Genomic DNA, 17,758 nt, shown 5'->3' with positions numbered 1-17,758 from the left:
TGAACTATGGAAAGGTGGCATTCAAATCACACGATGATGACAATGATTACTTTTACTGTGTAGATTCTAGAGAACATTCCTCACTTGCAACCTTTCTTTATCATACTGTAGGACTGCGGCAGCAACACTTCTGTACAGAGAACATCTTGCCTGATTATTAGCAATTGTGCCCAAGTTGTACTTACCGTTATGCAAATGAGCACACAGACTGTTGCTTTGCACACTGTTCCTGGCATATTGTGAACGTGATGATGTTTCTGACATCACATAAGAGGGATACAGTAGAACCCCACCAGTAAAACCATTTTCTCCATACTGCTCATGTGGGACAAGGTCAGAATTAAAGAAATAGGAATGGACATGCAAGAACCAGCAAGCAACAGAAGGAAGACATGGCTATGTGGGTGCTCTACAAAAGACACATTGTTCTGTTTCCCATGCTTGCTGAATCGGGGACCTGAAGCATCTCACCAAGACAGGCGCCCGAGACACCCAGGACTCACATGAACTGCTGCTATCAACAATGAACCAACTCAACGCCTCAAGTTCCTACCAAGCACATCCAGGAAGTATAGAACAGGTACATACTTTTGAAGATCACTGACTGTGTATGATTCTATAGAATGAGCGTACAGTCGTACCTTGGAAGATGAACAGAATCCATTCCAGAAGTCTGTTCAACTTCTAAAATGTTTGAAAACCAAGTCACGGCTTCTGATTGGCTGCAGGATGCTTGTCAGATGTTCAGGTTCCAAAAGAACTTCTGCAAACTGGAACAATCATTTCCGGGTTTGCAGCATTCGGGAACCAAAACGTCTGAGTTCCAGGGTATTCGGGAACCAAGGTACGACTGTATTGTGATCCTGAGAAAACAGAAGATTCAGCAAATTCAGAAGTGTTCAGAGGTCTCATTAAGTCTGGTTGTGTTTGTTTATTACTCTGCCATGGAACTTCACTTGCAGAGTGGAAGTATGTTCAAGAAAACAGCGTTTATATGTTCCAGTTGTAGCCTGGGGATTAATTAGCATGTGCAACACAGAACCCAAAAGCACTTTTTGATGGGCAGATCCTTCTTGTCTTTGGTAAACACACATAGCCTTGCATGATTAGTGTTTTGGTACCCAAGATACCACACATAGGGCAACTCAAATCTCTCAGCATCTGAGTAACATTCGTCTCACCCCTGAAAGGTGACACGAGTGCTGCAAATTGAAGGATGCCTAATACTTGTCCCAAGTCTAAAGGAAGTTGCTATAACTGATCAGCTGACTAGTGGTTAGAGCAACCTTGTCTGAAGATGCACTTTCAGTGCCAATCAGCTGACAGGCACTGGGAGTGCACCTTCCATTCTGTTTACATGGTTACAAAATGGACTCCTCAAAGTCCATTTTGAGGAAATGGTTTGAATCATAGAATCATAGAGTTGGAAGAGACCACAAGAGCCATCGAGTCCAACCCCCTGCCAAGCAGGAAACACCATCAGAGCACTCCTGACATATGGTTGTCCAGCCTCTGCTTAAAGACCTCCAAAGAAGGAGACTCCACCACACTCCTTGGCAGCAAATTCCACTGTCGAACAGCTCTTACTGTCAGGAAGTTCTTCCTCATGTTTAGGTGGAATCTTCTTTCTTGTCGTTTGGATCCATTGCTCCGTGTCCGCTTCTCTGGAGCAGCAGAAAACAACCTTTCTCCCTCCTCTATGTGACATCCTTTTATATATTTGAACATGGCTATCATATCACCCCTTAACCTCCTCTTCTCCAGGCTAAACATGCCCAGCTCCCTTAGCCGTTCCTCAGAAGGCATCGTTTCCAGGCCTTTGACCATTTTGGTTGCCCTCCTCTGGACACGTTCCAGTTTGTCAGTGTCCTTCTTGAACTGTGGTGCCCAGAACTGGACACAGTACTCCAGGTGAGGTCTGACCAGAGCAGAATACAGTGGCACTATTACTTCCCTTGATCTAGATGCTATACTCCTATTGATGCAGCCCAGAATTGCATTGGCTTTTTTAGCTGCCGCGTCACACTGTTGGCTCATGTCAAGTTTGTGGTCAACCAAGACTCCTAGATCCTTTTCACATGTACTGCTCTCAAGCCAGGCGTCACCCATCTTGTATTTGTGCCTCTCATTTTTTTTGCCCAAGTGCAATACTTAATTTTTTTTGCCCAAGTGCAATACTTAATTTTTTTTGCCCAAGTGCAATACTTTTGCCCAAGTGCAATACTTTGAATTTTATCCATCCTTCAAAACAGAAAGCAGGACTAGGGAGTTCCTGATCCCTGCTTACCAGCACTGATGGGAAGCCCTGCTTGCACAGAAACAACTGGCAACTTTTAAGCCCCTGCTTGTTCCTTTGCAGCCATGTCCCTGGCTACCACACACTGCAAATCACATATTACATCAGGTGTGGTTGGCAGGGAGCCACCTCATAGGCTGGGCCTAAACAGACCTGCAAATTCCTCATCACTGTTTTACAGGCTATTTCAGTTGCTTTCGTGGTTAGCAAGAGCACCAGCAGAAGCATTACATTTGTATCTGGTTGAGATTACTATCATTTCTCCATAACCTTTTTTCAACTTCATCCCCAGCATGAAACATCGGTCTTGCGCCAGCCTCCTCCTGGCTTCTGTGAAGATTGAGATAGCCTCTCCTTCATGGTTGGTTTTGATACAACTAGCAGGAGCCACCAACCCATATTGCTGTTGCAGGAACACCCCTTTTAGTAGCACTGCTCTTTGCCTTTGATCTGGGTGTCCCAAAATTCGTTCACTATTTACAGAGCTGTGATTATTTCCCCTGAAAATAGCCTAAACCATAATATGTCATAATAAAGCACCTTGAGAAGGACCTTCAAAGTAAATTTTGAGGGCTTCAGTCACCCTCACTTTCTGAGTCATCCTATGTACAGCTGATCTGGAATGGCTGCTTGCTTCTAAAACACCAAGACCAGCCACTCATTTTCCAAAGCAGACTTTGAATACTTACTGGCCTAGTAGTACAGGTTAGCCATCATGGCACAAAAAGCAGCTAAAGTTAGCCCATAAAGCCAGGCACAGTCCTCCTGCCATGCATGGTGGCCCACTGGGGAAACCAAAGATATTCTTCTGCTGCCACAATGCAGAACCACAATGCACAGCTCAATGGGTCACAACTTGTGCAGGTCTGAAACGTGCTACACTTTCCCCAGTAAAAATATTAGTTGACGAATAGTAAATCCACAGCCTTCCCTTCCAGAGGCCTTGTGTAACCTTACCAGAGCCCGGTAAGCAAGATGGAGGGCTTAAAAACTTTCAGTGTCAAGAAAACTCTGCACAGAAAGAACCCTCCGCCATGCCCCTCTTGAGACCTTTGCCAGATCTTGGACAACCCCTTCTGATTGTCCCATCCCCCAGCTCTCAATCGGTTTATTTATTCACCCACCACCCATGCAAAGCTGCAATCACGTAAATAAATCCTACATTAAGTTGTGGGTCCACCATAGTGCGAAACTATGGTTTCCCAATCTGTACATGAGTCAGTGCATGCCTCGGGTTCCAATTCTACCTCCTCAACTCCTCCTCCTCTGAATGCCTGGAAGATGAGTTTGGAGGATCTCGCTTCCCATTTTAAACAAGCTGCAGTTCCGTGTCAAGGTCCAAACACAGAGAAGTATGGTTTGTTTAAGCTCTGGTTTGGCAGCTGGTTTTGGATCCTGGTTTGCAGTCTGTTAAAAATTGGGAGGGAAATCTTCCGATCTCCTCTGGCATGCAGATGAGGCTGAGAGTAAGAGCACATGAGCCCAAGGCTCACAATGAATCGCTGATATAGCAGGAAAGCCTGGATTCCCTTTAAGTCTGATCCAGGCCACTGACGAAATTAAGGCTAACTAGTGAGTTACTCAGCTCAGTAAACAGACTTTACTCCACCACTACAGCTGGATTCCATGCATTTTAAATATATTTAAGTTATAACTTACTATTCGGTAAGGATGGTGCAAAATGGAGTCTGGGCAGCCAGCTAAAGCCATTTGTGCCTTCAGAATATCTTCAAAATTACATCTACTGCTTTGCGGCACCTGCAGTGTAAAAACAAGATGGTGAGAAAACTGTGCCGGAGGCGTTGACAAATTGTTAATATGGTAAATAACTTGGAGATGGAGGGACAGAGAGAGGAAGAGAAAAGCTTGTGCCCTTCTGCCAATCACAGCATGGAAGTAATATTGAAAGCCTAGCAGACAGGTTCATGCCATTCAATGTTATTTTATTGCATAACAGAAGGACTGGAATAAAGCCCATAACAGCTGCTAGCCCACATAAAATTTTACTAGCATACCTGACTTGCCCAAACACCCACATACCTCTGTAAGTCACGCAGAGCACAACAAATTCTGCATACAAAAGAACACCCCCCAAATTACAACAAGATTTCCCTGCCTAATCACTTGGAGAGTCTTCTGACTTACCGCAAGAGATCTGACAAACGACTACTTATAAACCTACGAAACATTCGAAAGGTAGAAATTTATTTTATTTTTAAACTACTGAGTCCTACCACTGTAGGAAGAGGTGCTCTTTGCCTTACAAATTCCTATGATCTGCATGTGCAACAGTGTAATCCGCTTAGAAGCAATAGACAGCAAAGCCTTTGCACTGATATCGTTCACACTAAACACAGGCTTATGTGCCTGCACATCACCTAGTCTGCTGGCTGCCTGGATTCAATAACTAAACACACAGCTTCTCTGTTTAGCTGACAATCACCTCGAAGGAGCTCCATTTAGGAGTACACTTCTTGGTCAACTGCTTTTCACAATTCTGCTAGGAAAGAAACTTCTATAAAGTCATGCAGAAAAAGGCTTATGAATGCAATTATTCTCACATTGCAATTTTCTGCAATCCTACACATCCTAACCTTGGCATAAAAAGGAGGTAAAGGTAAAGGACCCCTGACAGTTAAGTCCAGTCACGAATGGCTCTGGGGTTGCGGTAAAGCTCATCTCGCTTTACTGGCCGAGGGAGCCGGCGTACAGCTTCCAGGTCATGTGGTCTGCATGACTAACCCACTTCTGGCGAAACCAGAGCAGCACATGGAGACGCCGCTTACCTTCCCGCCGGAGCGGTACCTATTTATCTCCTTGCACTTTTTGGCATGCTTTCGAACTGCTAGGTTGGCAGGAGCTGGGACTGAGCAACAGGAGCTCACCCCGTTGTGGGGATTCGAACTGCCAACCTTTTGATTGGCAAGCCCAGAGGCTCAGTGGTTTAGACCACAGCGCCACCCGCACCCCAACCTTGGCACAAGCTCCACTAAATGCAGTGGGGACAGAAGCAAGCATGCATAGGGTTGATTGCCTAGTAAAAAAAGGAGGGGACAGGCACCTTCCCACCCTTAAAAAATATCAGCGAGCAACTACACATTACAGCGGTACCTCGGGTTAAGTACTTAATTCGTTCCGGAGGTCTGTTCTTAACCTGAAACTGTTCTTAACCTGAAGCACCACTTTAGCTAATGGGGCCTCCTGCTGCTGCCCCGCCGCCGGAGCATGATTTCTGTTCTCATCCTGAAGCAAAGTTCTTAACCTGAAGCACTATTTCTGGGTTAGCAGAGTCTGTAACCTGAAGTGTATGTAACCCGAGGTACCACTGTACATGCAATGAGGACTATTTCTGAAAGTATCCCCATTCGTGCAATGGTGTCATGCAATGGTAAGAGTGCCAAAACATTAGAGGAAGAGACGGACTGCCATCTTCAGTGCCAGCCCCACTAGGTCACATATGAGTATTCCCACCAAAACAATAAGAGTATGCGAAGAAGGCCCTTTCATAGGCCACCTGAATGCGCAGTTTCAGAAGAAAATGTTCTAGAAGGCAGCATGTGCCTCTGAAATACTGTACTTGCAACCCCTTCTTCTGGTTAAGCTGACACAGTTAAAAGGGGAGCCGATGCCTTCATCTCAAGGTCTAGACAAGAGGCCTGTAGCCTCTGACAACAAATAACTGAGAGAACGGCTGTTTTCAGGGGACCTCTCCTCCAGCACAGCCTGTTCCTAAGCACCCATCTCCTCACAAACTCAGATGAAGCAAGGAACAGTCAAAGGAGACAGAGCCGTAACTCAGTGGCACCGCACAGGATTTGCATTCAGAATGTGCCAGCTACAATTCTTTCGCATCTCCAGTCACGGGATCTTAGGAAACGGGGCTGCAGAAAATGACCATGCCTTCAAGGCCTGCAGCTCAGTGGTAGGCTATCTGCTTTTTGCATGCAGAAGGACTGAAACCCCGGAGAACCTTTGCCCGTCAGTGTCGACCAGGCATAGACAAACTCGGCCCTCCAGATGTTTTGAGACTACAATTCCCATCATCCCTGACCACTGGTCCTGCTAGCTAGGGATCATGGGAGTTGTAGTCCCAAAACATATGGAGGGCCAAGTTTGCCTGTGCCTGCATTAAGCCTACAAGTTACCCTCACTTTTCTTACACGACCTTATGCAGGCAACTGAAAAATAAATAAATACATTTGAAAAACATGGGAAAGATCAAAATAAGTGGTAGTAAAATGTCAGGAAGAGGCAGGAGAGCACATGACTTAAGCGCATCACGCCAGGCCTTTCTACAATGCATGCACAGGCCAGACTGCTGCTGACAATTCTTTTCTTCTTCCAAGGTGAGCTGTGCAAGATCACAGTTGGACAGGGTCCTCTGGTGCAAAAGTGCTCAGAACAACTGGCCCCTTCGGATAGGATCTGGCAGGAGGAATCCTTGGGAAGCAGCTGTGCCATGTGACAAAGACTCTCCTCCCTGGAAGGGAGGGGAGTGGTTGTGGGCGTGAGCCCGAGCACCGCCCCTTGCAAGGGGCAGCCGCCCCCTGCTTTCCCTGTTACCTGGCTGGCGCCCCGCCCACTGACCGGCACCCAATCGGGAGCCGGCAGGGGGCGTGCCCAGGTAACTTCAAGTTACCGCGCCAGCCCTCTCCCCGGCCTCATTTTCTCTTCGCCCACCGAGAGTCACCCACCCTCCACTCCCTTCAGCTTAGGGTCTCGACCTTGCTATGGACCTTAGGTTGGTCGCCCTGGTTAGGCGGGGGGCCTGGTAGGAGTTTTTCCACATGGCATTAGGCCATTTGGTTTTTTCACCTGCCTCGTAGCAATCGTCACAACTTTCGTGGTATTGGTGGGTAGGTTAGGCATTGGATTATTGTGTTGTGGTGTGTTGGAAGGCTAGGTGTGGCCATCGCCTATGCCTTCAATTTTGGGTATTCCATTAAAGGAATCCGGCGGTCGTGTATTCTGTCCGATGCCTGCTTGGCGGGAGGCCATGGCACGACCCCCGGTGGCATCAGGGGAGAGCCTTTAGTTGAATTAGCATCAACAGGCTCCGCCTACTGGTGATTCAACCCCTGTGGTGGATATCCAATGCCTAAGCCAATACCTTTTCCACTGCTGTAACCAATAAAGTTGTGGCCTTTTCATGCCCATAAACCATATATCACGTGTCCTGGTGTATTCATTTCCTCTCCGCGGGGGTCGGGTCCTCGAACCACAACCATCTACTCTCCAAACTTCTATCTATTTGAAGAGACAACTGAACTGGGGCCTGAAAGGTTCATGGTTGCTTGACCCAAGGTAGTGTCATCAGCAAGACCCTCCTGACACGGATCCATCAGTGCCACTTGGTTCCAAGTCAGATCTAAGGAGAGGAGCTGGAGGCCACTGACATCGTCAGTCAGAGACCGCTTTCTCTGGCAGAGCCTACGGATCTGGTGGATGAATGCTTCAGGGAATATGCATGGGGAAATGAACATTAAGGCCTCATACAGCTTTCTAAAATTACAGAAATCAGGCAACGATTAACCCAAGCTCAAACAGAACCTAGTCTATTCCTTCAGTAACCCATTTCATTGTTCTGTCACACGCTTCCTGGTCCAAGTCCACCATTCGGTCACAAGGCGGGGCCTTGGCTCTAACCGCCGGTTTGCAATGACCACGGGAAAGTCAAGGCGCGTCCGCCCGTGCTCCCTTTCTGCCCAACCTCTTGCAGCTCTGGCCTCTTCCATTTCTTGAAAAGAAATGGAAATGACTAACCTATGAGATCATGCTGAGCTCCTCCAAGGAAAAGCCGGGAGATAGACATAATAAAGAAATAAAAATGAACACCAAAAGATAGTGCTAGTACATTCCAATAGAACACGATGCTATGCCCACATTGTGTAATTGCAAGAGTTTATTGTCATAGGGCGGGTGGCGCTGTGGGTAAAAGCCTCAGTGCCTAGGGCTTGCCGATCGAAAGGTCGGCGGTTCGAATCCCCACAGCAGGGTGCGCTCCCGTTGCTCGGTCCCAGCGCCTGCCAACCTAGCAGTTCGAAAGCACCCCCGGGGGCAAGTAGATAAATAGGGACCGCTTACTAGCGGGAAGGTAAACGGCGTTTCCGTGTGCGGCTCTGGCTCGCCAGAGCAGCAATGTCACGCTGGTCACGTGACCCGGAAGTGTCTCCGGACAGCGCTGGCCCCCGGCCTCTTGAGTGAGATGGGCACACAACCCTAGATTCTGTCAAGACTGGCCCATACGGGCAGGGGTACCTTTTATTGTCATAGGGCAACCTTCTCGGAGGAAGTGTCAGGAAATTAGCAAGACAGGAAGCAGCCTCACAGAGTCAGGCCATTGGTCCACCCAGCTCAGTACTGTCTGCTCAGGCAGGTTGTGGTTCTCCAGGGTTTCAGGCATGCGTCTCTCCCAAGCCTGCCTGGAGAGGCCACCAGGGATTGAACCTGCGACTTTCCGCTCCCAATATATGGTGGCCCTTCCCCATATTTAAGGTTCCCAATGCCAGCTGTGGCTGCTTTCATACAGATCGCTTTATTTAGTTTCATCTCCAAACCTGGCCTTGGGTATTCCTAAAAATCTAAGCCAGGTATCTGCCTACCATCATTTTGCCTTGGATATGAGAAAATGAATATGACCGTTCATATGTGCTATTCTTGTGTGCAACTTCTATCCTTCTCAAGCAACACAGCCAGAGACTCACGCCCCTAATTTGGCATTTGTGTTGTGTGGCCTTATTTAGTGCTGTTGCGTTGAAGATAACACATCATGTCCTTCAGCATTACTACACTTAAATTATCTCAAAAAGATAAAACACAATGGAAATTCCCCAAAAGGTACTTTAGTAATCTTTCAAAAAAGAGAGAGAGAGAGAGAGAGAGATGAACTGGGCCTATTTACACTGCAGAATGAAAAGGTTCTGGGGATTAAAGTGAATTATCAGCAACTACGATTCCCAGAATGCTTTGAAGAAAGCCGTGACAGTTATGCCACTGTAAAAAAAAAAACACAACAGGGATGTTTGTTCCGTGAATCTGCCTGCTGACCTTTCCTAGCCAAGTGTCCTGAATCGGACAGGCACCAAAATAAACTGTGATCATTTCCGTGGGAAAGATGACAGAATTCCCACCTCTATGCTAAAGTGAGGGTCTCCCCCCACAAGATAAGGGCTTTTCTGCATGAATGTGTTAAGACTGAAAATATGGTTGTCCTTCAGACAAAAAAGCCAAGGGGCGATGCCTAGTCCTAGGGGCAGATTTACTAAAGGAAGCATCATCCAGGTCTTGCTCTCCAGTTACGTAGCATGGAGGATCTGGCAAGGAGGAGAGCAGCGTGGGAGAGACACAATCAGATTCCAAGTTGAAACTGCCTAATGTGCCTCCATCAGGACTACTCAAAAGGAGGTAAAGGTACCCCTGACTGTTAGGTCCAGTCGTGGATGACTCTGGGGTTGCAGCACTCATCTTACTCTATAGGCCGAGGGAGCCAGCGTTTGTCCGCAGACAGCTTCCGGGTCATGTGGCCAGCATGACTAAGCCGCTTCTGGCGAACCAGAGCAGCGCATGGAAACGCTGTTTACCTTCCTGCCAGAGCAGTACCCATTTATTTACTTGCACTGGTGTGCTTTTGAACTGCTAGGTTGGCAGGAGCTGGGACAGAGGAACAGGAGCTCACCCCGTTGCGGGAATTTGAACCGCCGACCTTCTGATCAGCAAGCCCTAGGTTCAGTGGTTTAGACCACAGCGCCACCCGCATCCCTGACACTCAAAAGAAGACACGTGGTCAAAAAGACACCACTGTATTGCCGAAGGTGAGGGGATGTAGGGCATCTATGAGAACTGGGGAAAGGGTTTGGCGGGGGAGGCATAATAGTTGGGAAATAATGTGGGACCCGGTTGCAGCAACAGTTCTCAGTTACCACACTGACAGAATATTGCCAAGAAAGAGCTCATATATCACTATTGACTAATCCACAACGCAGGACTGTCGTCAAATTTTGTACCCCAAGATTGAAAGGTGACAATTCCATTAATCAGGGTTGTGCTTTTCCTTTTAAAAAAAAGAGGCACTGAACTCTTCAAATGGAAATCATGACCAAGCAGCAGAATGAAAATTTAGTCAAGGCAGTTTCTAAGGGTGAATAAGTTTTGAAAACAATAAGCCGGCCATAAATCACCAATTGCTGCAGATTTATTTTTTTTTACAATTGAAGGCACTTAGCAAGTAGAGGCTGTTCCTTTAAATAGCACTCACAGTGGCCTATGCAAAGGCTCTGGATATCTAATTTGCACGCCATTCATGGTTCCTGCAGATTAAATATGATGCACAATATGATGCAACAGAGAACCCACAATGAACTTGGGGGGGGGGGGGAGAGACTTGCCTCACCTTCCTTTGAGCAAAAACCTCTACCAACCCAAATAATGAGTACACAATAAAGCAGTAAAGTTGTGGGCAAAACAGGGCCCAGAGTTTGCTCAAGGGACCTAAGCCTGGGGAGACCCACCATGGCTTATGTCTACAGCACAAGCCAAGGACCTCTGACTGTGACTAACATACATTTTCTGTAGCTTCAGTAACAAACCCATCAGGCAGGTGTATGATGAGCTGACATGAAAACAAGTGGCAGACCTTTCTTAGCACCATGGGAGCAGCACACATATGTAGCCCTAAGCCTATGCTAGTTTGGGATGACCTGTGAGCGCAACAGAACCATCCTGCCATTTTCTTCTTGAGCAGTAACTGTGCAAGGTGACATGCAAAAATACACACTGCAACTGTAATCTCAATGTCTGAAAGTGACCTCTGTTTTTGGCTCCTGGGGGCAGTGAGCACGCTAAGTCCTTGTCAGGCTGTCTTAGGTTGTCCTTTTTCTCTTTATTAGTTTGTGAAATTAAGACTTTTGCATACCTGGGGAGTTCCTATCAACTCCTATCTGTGGTTGGCTATGCTGTGGGAAATTGATCAGGTTCAATATTAGAATAAGTGGGGACCTGTAACAAAATGCTCATGGGCGGCGTCTACAGACAATATGTCTGCAGAAACTATTAGTCTGCCCCATGCATGCCAATGTAAGTCAACAGCAAGAAAGGAGAAGAGAAAAGGAGCCAACTTTCGCTCTGTTTACAGAATCTTCCCTGCAGATTTACCTGGAGGCAACTCCTACACATGGTTGGCAAATGGCTATTTAAAAGTCTGGAAAGGACTCCCAGAGGAAATGGGGGGGGGGGATTGTTTAAGAGAAGCCTCCTGCACCTCAGCTGAATGAGCCCCCATATCGCTCTGGCTCATGTGAGCAGGAGGTATGGGGAATTCCTGAAAGGTGCAGGCAGGCAGAAGGAGCCTGAGAAGGTGCCAGAACCTTCTCAGACTCCGCCTGCCTGCCTGCAGCTTTGCCATCTGCAGGCCTTTTGAGCTGGCATGACGTATCACCAGCTCAAATTGTCTGAAACCGGCATTGCCATCTGAACCCCAACACAGACAATTTCAACACAGTTTCAGACAATTTGCCAATATATTGGTGGCCTCAACCTGAATGTACCATTCAAATTTGGTGCCAGATGAATACCTTCCTGAATACCTGGCCCTAACCCACAACATTCGGGACAAGAAGGCAACTGTGCTATAGCATTGTCCTGCTGAAGTTCAGGGACAGGTGAACAGGAATTTATTCACCAAGGCCTGCAGCACAACAGGTTTGCACTATTCGGAAGGATGCTAAAAATCCAAGTTCATCAAACCCTCGCAGACTCTGCAATGGTCTTTAACATTTTCCTTTTTCCTTTCCCATTGAAGTAAGGGGGCAAAGACTAAAATAATCTCAAGGGATAAAGTGTGGCCTTAAACCGCAGCCCCACCAACACTCATTCCCCTCAAACTAATACTTTAGCCAATTAATCTGCTGATTAAAGCACACAGACTTAATTAAGTTCATTAACTTTGCACCCCTAAATTCAGAGCCAAAACCACACCCAAGATGCCTGCATACAACCAAAGGTGTTGGTTCACTTTGCCTATCTATAGGATCAAAAGCCTTTTCGCGAAACAGCCCCAGTGAATTCTTCGCCTTGCAAAAATGTTCTTTAGGGTTCCAGACGTGCCAAAGTACGATTTGCTTGGAATTTCTGTTGAACTATCTTTGACGGCACAGTATTTACATCTGGGGATTCTTGAAATTGTTTAGACTTGGCAAGCTTCTCTCATTGCATCACTGCCACAATGTGATTACTACTGCTTGGTGCCCTCAGCCAGGCAATGAGGACATCCTGCTCTCCCCGTCTCAAGGCCAACACAAAGAGCAGCGCTAGAATCAGAGATATAAAAGCAAGGAGCCAAATGGCACCTTAAACCTAAATTATGGTCGCCACAACTATGTGTCTAGGCACAGTTTTTAAATACAAGATTACAAAGCAAATGAAGACGAGGTGGGGGTTCTAGCTGAAGATGGAATAAATGCTGTGCACAAAACAAAAGCTCTTTTGAAATACAGAAGCAATCAAGTGGAAAAGCAGTCTATAAGAGATGTGACTGCAGTTTCATTCTAGCAAAACTGAAAACCTCTTGTGCCCAATTAGAGGGGTAGTTTGCCAAAACCTGTATCTTTATAAATTTGTGAACAACTTTGCGTAGAAAACTTATTTGGTTTTGGTTTTTTGGCAATTTGGAGAGTTTGAGCCAGCCATAGCAAAACACGTCATACAGAGAGCACAATGGGACTTAAATTTAGGTATGTATAGGACAATAACACCCACTGAACTTCATGGCTGAGAGGGGATTTGAACCCTGGGCTCCCAGGTTCTAGTCCTACAGACACTCTAACCACTAAGGTAAAGGTTAGGTCCAGTAAAAGGGACTATGGGGTACAGAGCTCATCTGGCTTTCAAGCTGAGGGAGCTGGCGTTTGTCCGGCTCATTCACTCAGTTTGGAGAGATCCTTTTGGAGTGCCTCACAGCCTCTTTTAGATAAAAACTACCCTGAACAATTTGGTGTCATCAGCAGACTTTGCTAACTCCAAAAAGGTCTAGAAAGATGCTGTGTCTCGTGCTGCAGACTGGGTTGAAAAAAACAGACCACACACATCTAGTACATCTCACTCACTCAACCTCCATTCCTAGAAAAAACGATACAGCAAAATCCAAATAAAGGGGACAAACCTTTATTCTTCCAAGCAAGCCAGCAAACATATTATTATGAGAAGAAATGAGAGGCAAAGCAAAAAAAGTGGGACTTCCTTACTGCCAGAGCCATTTCACTTTGGAGAAGAAGCCCCACAAGCAATAAATTGATTGAACAGTTTGCAGCAAACCTCAACATTGTCTCACAGAAAAACTGAAGGAAAGGGGTGAAAATCAGCCGGATCTCTTCCTGATCCCCATCCCCACCCTGCAAGAGAGAAGCAATCTATTTGTTTGCAAACCACAATGTGTTTCTATCTGCAAAGTGTGAGATTTAAGGGGAGGGGTGAAAATCAGCCAGATCTCCCTTTCTGCCCCTTCTTCAGAGTTTGCTTACTTATGCAAATTGTACAACAATGAAAAATGTTCCCTCTGACTCAGCGCATCAAGAGGCTGCCCCCCCCCCCCCTCTCCTGCCCAGGGAAAGGAGATTTTGGTCGCAAACCACATGACTGGAAATCTTGACTTGGTCGCAAGGGGGCGCTCCCGAGTGGCAGAGAGCCAATGGCGACGGGTGAATTTCGAATGCTGACCAAGAGGCATGGTCAGATAATACTGCTCTTCTAATGCCTTCCCCCGTCCAACACATGCTGGAAATCTTTTCACTATTGTTATTATTTTTCTGAGAAAATTCAGAAATAGATTGCTTTCATACAAATCAGAACACAATAGTGCTCAGATTGCACTATGAGGATGAATACTAGAGAATGCAACGTGGTTATTAAGTTTTCTGGTGACTACTTGGAAGCACATATAATTTTTTATGTACACTGCTCTTCAGGTGTGCTAAAAGTAGCATCGTACACATTTGCAAAACCTTCATTACCCACCCTTAAGTGTAAAGGAATTATATGCCACTCAGCATGTTAATACATTTCAAGTCCATTAGGCTATCCATTCCATTTTCAATGCTTAATTCCCATTTCCCACGATAACCAAATTTAAGTCCCTTTGCTCTTATTCATGCCCTTTGCTAGGCATGCCTTTCCCTCCTTCACTACGCTTCCCTGACCGACAACTACAGATCAAAAATTCCTAGGAGCAGAGATCTGTCTGTTATTGCATAGGCAACTCTATTGTAGACTTACACTGTACAGTGGTGCCCCGCAAGACGAATGCCTCGCAAGACGGAAAACCCGCAAGACGAAAGGGTTTTCCGTCTGCAGAGGCGCTTCGCAAGACGAATTTCCCTATGGGCTTGCTTCGCAAGACGAAAAATGACGAAAAAAATCGATATTTTTTTTTGCTCCAAAACCCCTTATTCTGAATCGCTAAGCTGCTAAAAGCATTTTAGCAGCAAAACCGCTAATCCCCCCCCCAAAAAAGCCGTTTTTAGCCCTTTTTTAGCCAATAGCGCTAATAGCACTACTCTGTCAATGGGCTTGCTTCGCAAGACGAAAAAACCGCAAGACGAAAAGACTCCCGGAACGGATTCTTTTCGTCTTGCGAGGCACCACTGTATGTCAATACAGGTAAGTCAATAAAAATAATTTCCAAGTACAGCTTTGAATTTGAATATAAACATTTAAACCCTGCTAAGTACATTTTGAGTGTTTCCCCTTTACCAAATGTTTCATTCCTCCTACTTTGGGCTACCAGAAAACCTCTGAGATATTTATACAGCAAGTAATGGCTCGTGTTTATTAAACAAAACTTTGACGAGTCATTATGCCAAACGTGCTTGATCAGATCTATTTAGGGCTGCAGATAAACCACCCCATGTCACTGGCCAAAAGGGGGAGAAAGTAGCAGATATATCCCAGTGACTGTGGAGAAGGCCATTTGCCACGCGTGGTTGAGGGAAAGGCCCATGGCGCAACGATAAAGCACAAGTTTTGTCAACAGAAAATCCCAGGTTCAATCCCTGACGTTTCCTGTTAAAGATCTCAAGTTGCAGAACAGCCTGTGCTCAAGACTCTGGAGTGTTGTTGCTGCCAAAGGGGGCCGTACTTGGCTGTTCCACCAATGCTCTCAACTCAGTGCAAGGCAAATCTGCAGATCCGGGGCCAAGAGTTCTGCTGGAAGGAGAGCAGGCATGCAAGACAGAGAGAGGAACACTTAGGGTCCTATGCGCCCCTGGCAAGAAACCGCGCCGGCACCCTCCCTCCGGAAAAAAATCACTTTACTGCAACAGCTACGCTACTTGTCTAAACCTTACCGCTCAAAAGAAATTAATTACTGCTCCATGTAATTTAATGGCGAAAGAAATAACGCTGTGGTCCCTGCTAGGGTTCATCATTAGCTATGGTGAGGGGCAGGGTTCAAAATTAGCAGGGCGCCAGGGGCATTTTGAGCCTAAAGATTCTCCACTTGCGAGCACCTCAAAAAGTCTGGGTGCCATTTTTGGTCCTTGGCTGACACTCAAGGATTACTGAAATGTATGTGCTTTGAAGCCTCGAAGTATAGGCTAAGGCATGGGTAGGCAAACTAAGGCCCGGGGACTAGATCCAGCCCGCCAATGGTCTGGGAATCAGCGTGTTTTTACATGAGTAGAAAGTGTCCTTTTATTTAAAATGCATCTCTGTGGGGCATAGGAATTCGTTCATTTTTTTCTTCAAAATATAGTCCGGTCCCCCACAATGTCTGAGGGACAGTGGACCGGCCCCCGGCAAAAAAAAGACAGACAATATGTTAAGGAGTTTGACAATAAAGAGTAGAGTGTTTTGAAAACTGAAGTACGGTGCCAATATTTTTATTATAAACACCAAAATAAACATGTACAGTGGTACCTCGGGTTAAGAATTTAATTCGTTCGGTCTGTTCTTAACCTGAAACTGTTCTTAACCTGAAGCACCACTTTAGCTAATAGGGCCTCCCGCCGCCACCGCACGATTTCTGTTCTCATCCTGATGCAAAGTTCTTAACCTGAGGCAGTATTTTTGGGTTAGCGGAGTCTGTAACCTGAAGCGTCTGTAACCCGAGGTACCACTGTATTAACAATTTCTGTTAAAAATGTGATATTAACAATGTGTCACTTATGAGAATTGTGTATTCCTTCATGCTTATCAAAATAATATATAAAAAGTGTTGCCGAGCCTGCACACACCCCAATGGCGACTAGACAATTGTTTTAGCGCCCACAACCCAGGTCCCAGGAGCCATTTGGTTCCTAGCTTTTCTATCTTGGGACTCAGCTAGACTGGTAAAAAAAAAAAGGCGATTTATATGCACCATATGTGCGATACAACATTGTGCCACCAGATGGCGAAGTGGAGTCCCATTTTTCTCTAACTGTTTTCCCTGTTTAAACTTAAATTGCTTTAAACTGAAACGCTTCTTTGATGTGTCTAGAATCCAGACCCATTTCTAGCACCGGTGAGAAGAGTATACAATAATGTATGTTGCGGGGAAAGTGCACACAGATAAGTTTGTTCCTCTTTCGTAATACAGTGGTACCTCTGGTTAAGTACTTAATTCGTTCCGGAGGTCCGTGCTTAACCTGAAACTGTACTTAACCTGAAGCACCACTTTAGCTAATGGGGCCTCCTGCTGCTGCCGCGCCGCCAGAGCACGATTTCTGTTCTCATCCTGAAGCAAAGTTCTTAACCTGAAACACTATTTCTGGGTTAGCGGAGTCTGTAACCTGAAGCATATGTAACCTGAAGCGTATGTAACCCGAGGTACCACTGTACTAGGACCCTGGAGTCATCCACTGAAAGCAAATGGTGGAATACAAACAGAACTATGGAATTCATTCTCACAAAGATGCAGAGATGGTCACCAAAATGGACTGCTTTCCAAGAGACCTAGATATATCAATGGATGATAGAAGACCACCGTGGCTTGCTTGTAGTTATGACAACTGCAGGCAACCTCCAGCATCAGAGGCAGTAGACTTCTGAAAGCCAGGTGCTGGGGAACAATAGCAGGAGGGCTGCATGGGCTTCCCGTGGGCATCTGGTTGGCCACTGGTTGCTGGGCCTTTGATGCAGCAGAACGCAACCTTTCCCGTCTCTCACTGCCAAAGTGCCAATCAGGCCCACAACTCCTTCGTGGTGCATGCTCTAGTTATCTCCCGTGGGGCTCTACACGTGGGGCTACCTTTGAACGTGACCCGGAAACTACAACTAATCCAGAATGCGGCAGCTAGACTGGTGACTGGGGACGGCCGCCAAGACTACATAACACCGGTCTTGAAAGACCTACACTGGCTCCCAGTACGTTTCCAAGCACAATTCAAAGTGTTGGTGCTGACCTTTCAAGCCCTAAATGGCCTCAGCCCAGTATACCTGAAGGAGCATCTCCACCCCCATCGTTTTGCCCGGACACTGAGGTCCAGCGCCTTC

At 46.3% G+C, this 17,758-nt stretch overlaps 2 protein-coding genes across 18 annotated transcripts in view; both read right to left on the bottom strand.

The window, feature by feature from the left end:
- The window catches only part of GALNT1 (polypeptide N-acetylgalactosaminyltransferase 1), a 538,911-nt gene that overhangs the window by 341,945 nt on the left and 179,208 nt on the right, over positions 1-17,758 (bottom strand). The window lies entirely within an intron of this gene.
- GRB10 (growth factor receptor bound protein 10) overlaps positions 1-17,758 on the bottom strand; it is a 92,037-nt gene that overhangs the window by 59,165 nt on the left and 15,114 nt on the right. For all 17 annotated transcript variants that reach the window (XR_014503954.1, XR_014503955.1, XR_014503956.1 and 14 more), the window contains exon 2: positions 3,956-4,054. Coding sequence is in view for 2 of the 17 variants with exons in the window: in XM_083407612.1 (XP_083263738.1) it covers positions 3,956-4,054 (99 nt within the window). In the remaining 15 variants the exon portion in view is untranslated. The remainder of the gene's footprint in view (positions 1-3,955; positions 4,055-17,758) is intronic.

Source organism: Podarcis tiliguerta, assembly GCF_965153285.1.
Source record: "Podarcis tiliguerta genome assembly, chromosome: 13".
Lineage (NCBI taxonomy): Eukaryota > Metazoa > Chordata > Lepidosauria > Squamata > Lacertidae > Podarcis > Podarcis tiliguerta.
This window is presented reverse-complemented; position numbering and strand designations above follow the sequence as displayed.